We start from the raw sequence: 8,764 nt of genomic DNA, 5'->3' as shown, positions 1-8,764 counted from the left end.
TCGAGACGCGTTGAGTTCGTCGACATGCTTCGCCAGTCGCGAATCATCAGTCACGTCCGCGAAAAAAAGCTGGAGAATTGGAGCATCGTTCGTCCAAATTTTTTCTCGATTATTTTTCTGTCGTGAAACTGATTTTTGTAATTCGAGCAAGATTTTGTTTGAGAGATGTACCCTTTCTGATTGCAACTACAGTCGACATTCAATCGTTTGCGTCTGTACAGTAAAGTCTCCATAAATGCACTGAAAGCATCACCAATACTGGGGGGTACACCCCTCTAGGGGCCAAGGAGTTTGATCGCTGAACAGTGTTTACATGATCGTATATTCTCTGATGTTTGCCGACGAGCTTCGAACGTAAAGAAGTACCGGGAATAAAAAAAAGGACAGAACGAAGACACCAGGGTATGTCCAGGGCTTTTTAAACTTTTTTCGTTCACTGGATGTCTATTTATTTGTTTTTATTATTGTATTTATTATAGTTTCAAAAAGTATCACACCCTATTTTTCATCAAAACTGCATTTCTTTGTATAACATAAATAAGAGAGAAATTTTTGATCGCGAGCCATAGTTTAAGAAGCCCTGGTTTAAACAATTAGGGGCCCAGAGGATCGACGACTTCTCCTAATTTCACGTGAACGTATTTCAACATAATCAAAATCCGGGGCTATCTGATAATTCGCCCGAGACGCTTCGTCCTCTGTCGTCGGGCCAGCGAATGCCATAATGGAAGAGAAGAAACTGGCCTTGGCTGACATTTGCAAATGACGTTAGCCCGTATCAACCGAGCGGTTCTATCCGAGACAAAACGTCTTCTCTGACTTGGCGGCGGAGTCGTCTCGTAAATTAGTTCCGAGTTAATCGGTGACGGCGTAGGGTAGCGAGTACCGACCCTTCTGGAAATATGGCCGCGCGTAAAGAGATAATTTGCATTTTAATTGCGCCAGTCTGCGACCCGTTTGTACCCCCGCAGCGTTGTCACCCCTGCAACCGGCTAGCGCCTTTTCCCGCGATGCTTCGCATCGAGCTACTATAGTGGCTGCATCTAGCTCTGGATTCAGTCCCTGTAATTCGCTCGAAATAGACGAAAGACTTGACCTGGATATTCTATGACTCATGCGTATCACTGCCATTACCTCGACTGCTTAAAAGAATTGAAAGTGAGGTTGGTAGCTATAGTATTTACGTTGATCCAATCCTGAGATATCTGAAATTCCCAACGATGTAATTCTTTTATCGATACCTGAAGTATTCAGCCATGCGTGTGCCAAGATACGCGAAACTTTGGCAAACTTCTTTCCCCGTTTTCTATCGTCGTCTAAAACTTTCACTCCACGAGTCACGCGAAAGCGCGGCGTTTAATTATAAGTGCATTCAATTTACTTGGTCGGTTCCTTTCTCTGGATTTCTTTAAATTTCTTCCCTCTTCAACCCCTTCTACATTGTTGGAACGGGTCGGCGAGGGACGAAGAGGGGCGGGTGGGGAGGGCAACGGGGAACAGAACGCTTCAGAAGTTTACGCGCGGAAGATGCTCGCGAACTTTGTCTTTAGGTTCCACCCTCGCCGGAACCATTAATAATTGGTGGCTCTTGGAATAAGTCGCATAGAATAATCAATAATTCGATGAATCACAGAGAAGAGCGAATGACTCCACCGAAATACGAAGGTCCGTCTACAATAATGATCGGACTCGTGGTTGGAAGTCGCGTCGAAGTCGTCGCGTAAGCGAATAGTCGTTTTATTTTCCCTTGACTTTACAGAAAATGTCGCGTTGATTCCGAATACAGTAAAGACTGGATAAGCACAAGACAAAAGGGACGCGAACACTGCAATTACCCAGTCGAGGTTTCTATTCTGTGTTTATATTTGCCTCGAGTCGATTGTCGAACGTAGAAAAGGACAGAGAGTGAAAGAGAAAGAGGTCCGAGGAAAAAAAGCAGTCGGCAAAAGCGTACCGGTGAGACAATAGTGCATAGTCTCACTTGCACTTATCCAGTCCTCACTGTAAATAATAACAGCTACATAAATATACAATATACGAAACTTAACGGTAATATATACATGATACCATTAACGCTAGGTAAATGCATGGGCGACTGTCTCTTCGCGAAAGTGTCCCACGAACGAGTGGGAATTCAATTTTATTTAATAGTCTTACGAAGTAACAGTCGGAAGAGCAATCGATATAAAATTATCAGCTAATGCCGCGACGTCTACCATTGCCGGAGACAATCAGTTAGAGTCCCCAACGCGTTGCGCTGCTTAAATATTAATTTTGCAAGTTTAATTCGATCCACGTCCGCCTCGACTATCGAGAGCGGGCTACGGTCTCGTGTATTCTTGGCAGGAACCTCTGTTGCGAGCGTCACCTGAACAGTTACAGGTTTATGGTGTCCCGGTTCCGTCGCTACTACTTTTACGACCTCTGCGATTGGCTGCAGCGGTTCCCTTGTAGTTGCGGTAAAGGTCGATACCGCTCCTCATGGAGCGTGTCGCACTCTGGTCGATATTTCATTTAGCTACCCATGCTCGTGATCATTTAGTCGTGCTTTCGCGAAACTCGCTGCGGCGCGAGGTGGCTGTACTTTGAGAACTCGTGAAAATTAGAGCGGATTGCCTTAGAGCTGTCACATAATATAATTTAGTATCTATTAAGACCTAAAAATTGACTAGAGTGTCTCTAGCAGACGACAACACCTGAATCCGAACTCGAGTCTAGATGCAACCGTTGCCCCAACAAGCGCACCAGGGCACGTTGCTGCTGCTGGTGCTAACCTTCCTCGTTTTGGCCCCAGGTATGTCTCTGCTGCTGATAGAGGTGGTCCTCTCCCTCTCGGAGTTCATCATCGCGTCCTTTTCCTTGCACATGTCCAAGCTCCCGCTCCTGGCTGTCTTCACGGACGCCAGGGAGGGTCTCTTCTTCGCGTTGAAGTACAACGACATCCTCCTCATCTGGTCCTTCTTGGGCGAGTCTTGGCCCGACGAGGACGACCTGCTCTCGTGCTTGTCCTCCTGGCCTTCGGACGTGGTCGTCGTAGTGATGCTCAGCCTCCTGGGCTTTATTCGCGGCACTTTGCCAGGGGACTCGGGTATCTCCGCCGAGGTGGAACTGCTCTGCTTCTTCAGCTTCCTCTGGGTTGCAGGCGAGACGGGGTTGTGTTCCTTGGTCGTCACGTTCCTGTCCTTTCTGATAGGCTTCCTCGGACGTTGGCCGCTTGGGGTCGTCGGGACGCTCTCCTCCTGCGACTGCGCATGCTCGTCCTCGTGATGGGAGTCCCCGTCTATGGAGGTCTGCGTCTGCACCGGGACCTTCATAGCTAGATTGTCGTAGTACATCATTCCCCTTTGCGGATAGAGGCCTCCTCTCGGCGCGTAAGGCGCGTTTTGGTAAAGGTTCTGGCTCTGCAGGTAAGGGTTCCTGTTCAATCTCTGCAGGGTGCTAAGCTTGTACGGAGCGGAGGAACCCACTAGGGTGTGAGGACTTGGTTTCTCGAAGGAGGTCACCTGGATCTCGTGCTTGTTTCCCGGGGACGTCACGAGCTTTCCGTTCACTAGCTGGTTGGAGGGGATCAGAAGGCGACTTTGGTCGGGTTGAACGTGTTTGTACCTTTCGCCGGGATGGACTCTGTGGAGGGTAGGCATGTCGGGTTGGGCCGGGTAGTAGCCAAGGCTGTCGTCGTTTACCTGGACGGACAAAGGCCTGGTCACGTTGTTTTTATCCACATAGCCGTAGCTCGGGTCGAACGTCCGTAGGAAAGGGTTCTTGAAGATGCGATAGTCCACGGACGGCAGCTTGGGGATTTCTGGAGTATCATGGCTTACTACCTCTTTTACCCAAGGCCTCTTTAAGGTGACACTCAGGTGGGACTTGAACGGCTTGGAGTCTGATATGTTGTCCAAGGTGTTGTCACTCTGGGTCAGCAGCTGCTGCCTGCCTTCAGGGCCAATGGAGGCAGCCTGTGACTCGCTGGTCAGGTCTTGGCAAGACATCGACTTCACCAGCTGATTGCCACAGGTGGATCTGTCGTCGTTGATCAGCAGGTTGTCCGTGCTCAGGAACGTCTTCTGGTCCCCCATGATTCTATAATCGTTGCCCTCACAGGGCACAGCTCCGTTCACGTAGACGTCAGCTGATCCCTTCTCGAACATGAACTGGTTCTTCGAGATCACCGTGGACTCGGTTCTCCCGCTGCTGGAGCTGTTCGCAGTTCCAAAGTGGCTGATCGTGGGCGAGGGTTCCTCGGCTCGCTTCTTCAACTTGGAGGACATCGGCGCGAAGAACTGTCTTTGCTGTGGCTTCTCAGTTCCTGCTAGCGCTAGACTCTCCTCTGGACCCTTCGCGCTTGTCAACTTTGAGGTGTCAACGTGGTAACTCCAACCGTTTTCCATGATGAGCCTCTCGGGCTTGGATTGCGGTTCTCCGAAGGATCCCGCGTTGACCAAGCCACCCTGCTGTTTGAGCCCAACGTTCCTCCTCGGAACTAGGTTCGGGAAGTTCGAGAATCCACCTGCCGCCTGCGCATACCGCTGCTGCTCCTGGGGAAACCCGTTGTACATCTGCATTCCCGAAGGGATAGCGATTTCGTGCGGGCCATAGGTCGCCATCTGCTTCTGAGGTACCAGGATGTTGCTCTGCCAGCCCACGGGTGGCACGTGCAGCGTCTGATCGTTCATTTGGCTCATGTTCAGGCCAGGCAGCCCCGTGATGGGTAGCAGAGGATCCGTGTCCAACCTGGGACACGACGAATCCATTTCCGTCGCGTCAGCGGGCATCATCAGATTCAAGGTGCTCGGGAATTTGAAAGGGCACCCGGCATAGTAACTGGTACCGCCCATGGCGGACGGTTCGTAGGTGCCAGGGTAAAAGGGAATGTTCTCGTGGAGATGCCTGGGCTTCAGGATTGGCGGAGGGCTCTTACCCTCCTTCGGGTGCTGGCCATCTTCCGAGGACCCTTTCTCCTTGTCCTTCTTCAATTCCTCCTCTTCGTCGACCACCGACAGGTCGTCGAAGTCCACGTGTAGTCTGTGCAGGCTGTTGGTCATCTTCTCCGAGGAGATCTTCTGATTCTCCGCGTTCTCTAGCTGCTCGGCCTTGTTGAGGTCCTTATCGGGCTCCTGGCCGTTCTCCTCCTGGGCGAAGTCCTCGTCCTGCTCGGATGAGTAGTGCGATTCCAGACCGTCATCCTCGTCGGAGCGATCCTGGAAGAGAGCATTCGTTGCGATCAGTCTGACATGTTTTAGGGGGTCTTGGTTAGTGTCTTAGATCGAATACCATAGGAATCTGAGAATATTTCGATCCAAATCTAGAGCTGGAGGTCCATTAAAAAGGGATTCTATCGTTTTTTAAGGATTGGTTATTTTCTGATAAATATTTTGTTAGGTACCTCGTATTCTTCGCTTCCTTCGCGGCTCTTCTGCCTCTTCAGGATCTCCTCGAGCTTGTCGTACTCGTCCCTGAGGCTCCATATCTCTCTACGTAGCTGCTCGTTCTCCCTGCGCAGCTTCTTGATGTCGTTCTGACCTGAAACGACAGGCAAGCATGTATCCCAGCTCGCGAAAAGGCGCGTCTACGCTGCACCAACGCAGTGTTTTTCCCGCGTAAATCACTTAATCACGATCATGGCAGCGGACGGTCTGCTCTCCGCACCTATCGAAACGATCAATCACCGGTCAGCCCGGGCAAGCAATCTCTGACCTCCGACCCCGACGTCTTTCGACGCGTCGAGGAGCCTGGGTGATAAATCACCTAGGATCGAGACCTTCCAATTACTTAACTGCCGGGGATACGAATAAAGTTCCACGGGCTCCTAATCTTGCAGACGAAAGGCTGCGAAACAAATGAAAAATCGCGATGTCGCAGAGCCGGGCTTCTTTTCTCGCGTTTCGAGCACGGCGCTTGATCGATCGTTACGCGCCGCCTCGGAGATTAGGTGACCGATTAGCTGGACGTACAGTTTGTTTCCTTTGTGCCTGCCTCGTCGGAGTGATTAATGCGGCGTTCCTTCGCGGCGACAGGCGGGAGAAGACGAAGAGCGCTGCTCGAGGTACTGCCGCGGTTATCGCAATTTATTGCAAACAGTGGAGAAAGAAAAATCAACGAAGTTGGAGAACTTTGAAAAATTAACGAAGTCGATTAAAATTTAAAACTGAGGGACTCCGGGTGTCTTGCGAGCGTGCAGGGACTACGAGTGTCCAGGGTCTAGGGGTATCTTACTTTGGGAGATCTAGATGACCCCTAATAGTGTTGGGACTGTCCAAGCTGAGGAGTGGACAGTGGAGCAGCGAGTAGCGTAGACGACTACCACCCCGAGAGCCTGGGTTCGAATCTCGGGCGCTCCGCCCCGCCACGCCCCGATTTTTCACTGTTAGGTTAGGGCCGGCTGACAAATATAAACATCAGAAAGCCGATATGGCGTAAGCAATGGAAAAATAAAAGATATTAAAAGAAAAAGAGAAATTGGAAAGAAGAAACACATAGTAGTGAAATATGGGACTACAGTTACGCCCTCAGGGGCTGTAGCGATGTTTGTAGCTACAGTACGGGCTTAGCAACCCCGAGGTACCCGAGCTAGAGGGGGACCAGCGGGTCCCAATAGATGAAAATTAAGAGACACTGCAAACAGTATTCAAATAATGCAGGAATCACGTAAGACGATGATACGAAGAATGGAAATAAGCTAGTAATAAGGAAGCAGTAGAGCAATAACTTTGTATAATAAGTTATGCACTTTAAATAAATTAATGAATTAATGACTACAGTTCCCATTCACCTTAAAATAAACAAACACAAAACAAAGACTGTCCAAGCCCCATCTATGGAAAGAATATAGCAGTCGTTGACTTGGACGAAGTCAACATTACCAGTTGGATCCTCGATTATGCTACCACAAAGAGAATCCTTGGACTTGTCTGTCATCCAGGATACGAAAGCAGCTGGTCCAGTTGCTCCGGGTACTCATTGACCACGGAAACGCGCTTTATGAGGATTCGCGCGATAACAGCTCGGTTAGCCTGGTCAGTGGTCGTATATACCGGTGTAACAATAAAAGCCGCGTGGTAAATCAGGATTAAAGCTGCCCTCGCCGGTCGGAAATTTAAATAAATTAAATCCTTCCGGGGGTTCATAAATTCGGATTTTCCACGTGGACACCGACGGCTATTTAGATCCTATTAAAACCCGTGGGCCCTCTATCTCTCGGAGGCGTTCGCGTTTTTTTCCCTTCTCTCTTTTCTCATCGCCGGAGGAATTCGCGGAATTAGCCCGGTATCTCGGTTGACCTGGTGACGATATTTAAAGGCATTACCCACCGCGACAAATTGCGCGAGTTCGCCAGAATCCGTCGCCTTGTGCGGCTGGAATTCTTGGAACTCTTTGCGCTGGTAGGATGCTAGGTGACTGACCCGCATTTACTAGTGTATCCTGTTTCATACTTAGGGATGAAGTATGCTAAAGGAGAGGCTCTGTACCATTTCCTCTCAGATTGTAACAATTTCTCCCTGCCGGGTTTTTGCAAACTTTTATCCTCATTTTCGTCACTAACATCTTGCTGAAGCAGAAGCGTGCCCAGACTTACATCTCCGAGTAAAGTGCTACCGCTCACGATTCCCGGAATTCCAGCCTCCAGCCCCGAAAGCTTCGAGGTCCTCACCTGGAAAAACATGGCTGACGGACGACCTCCGCGAAAGGAGCCAGCGGTCGAGTTCCACGCTCGTTAATAACACGGGGCCGCGTAAATATTTTTACCTCCGACACGCAAACAGGCGCGAAATTCTCGCCGGGGGTTCAATCAGTCGGGCTTACGAGATTTCTTGTTTCCCGTTCAAAGGGAGAACAGCCCGCAGTCATTTCCTCCGCGTTCGTTCGTTTGCGCGCGGGACGCAATTTCCATTTTTCAAAGGGCCAAAACACCGAGGAACCGATGGAAACTTGACGAAACCAAATATGCGTCTCGCAGCTGCTTTGATCAGCTTCTTCCAGGGCCGCGGGTGAGGTGGGGAGGGGGGAGGGGGTGTGGGGAAAGTCACGCGCAGTTTCCTCTCCTTTTTCCATCGAGCATACCCAATCTCAAAGTTAATGTACGTCGTCTCTGTTTATGTACCTCTTCCGGGGCAATCCAGTCGCGAGCAAAACGTTTCGTTGCCTCGAGAAATAATTAATATCGTGGTTCCGAGGAACGGGGATGGGGTACGGTTGTCTTTTTGTTGAGCGCGTGTTATTAAAGATGAAGGGTTTTCGACGAGGCACGCGATCGTTCCACCCTTTGGGAGGTTCCGCGGTGGGTGGATCCCCGATAATTTGTACGGCACGTGTTGGCAACGAGCACCTTTCGTTTTCTGTGGAGGAAAACGCCACTTGGATACTTGGATTATACAGTGTAATTTAAATACCGATATCGTAGGGACGTGGGTTAACAGTGGCTAGAGTTTATACCGTTTCCTATCGAAGTGTCGAAGTCTCTCCCTATCATGTTGTCACAAAGTAATCAAATCTATCCTTCTAGCTTTAAATACTAATCTTATATACAAGAGGACTATCAGTGTCTAGAGTTTAAGTGTTGTCTCAAGATAAGCAACTCGCTATCCCCACCATTTTATTTGAAGTTGCCTGCCGAGTGAGAGATCTGACAAGAAGCGAGAGGCCCGTGAAAGCGAGAAGCCATAAATCTTTCACGGTCGACTGAACAGATCAGTGGAAAGAGCACAGAATATGTGTAATGTTCTCTCTCTCTCTCTCTCTCTCTCTCTCTCTCTCTCTCTCTCTCTCT

General features: G+C 49.7%; 1 protein-coding gene across 5 annotated transcripts in view; it reads right to left on the bottom strand.

Moving 5' to 3' along the window:
• Nucleotides 1–1,721: 1,721 nt before the first annotated feature.
• The window catches only part of LOC128879711 (uncharacterized), a 30,354-nt gene continuing 23,311 nt past the window's right edge, over nt 1,722–8,764 (bottom strand). For all 5 annotated transcript variants that reach the window (XM_054129113.1, XM_054129114.1, XM_054129115.1 and 2 more), the window contains 2 exons: nt 5,384–5,520; nt 1,722–5,198 (listed from right to left, as the gene is read on the bottom strand). In XM_054129113.1, the coding sequence (XP_053985088.1) occupies nt 2,715–5,198; nt 5,384–5,520 (2,621 nt within the window). In that variant the 3' untranslated portion in view covers nt 1,722–2,714. The remainder of the gene's footprint in view (nt 5,199–5,383; nt 5,521–8,764) is intronic.

Source organism: Hylaeus volcanicus, chromosome 7 (assembly GCF_026283585.1).
Source record: "Hylaeus volcanicus isolate JK05 chromosome 7, UHH_iyHylVolc1.0_haploid, whole genome shotgun sequence".
Lineage (NCBI taxonomy): Eukaryota > Metazoa > Arthropoda > Insecta > Hymenoptera > Colletidae > Hylaeus > Hylaeus volcanicus.
Note: the sequence above shows the minus strand (reverse complement) of the source record. Positions and strands in the feature narration are given on the sequence as shown.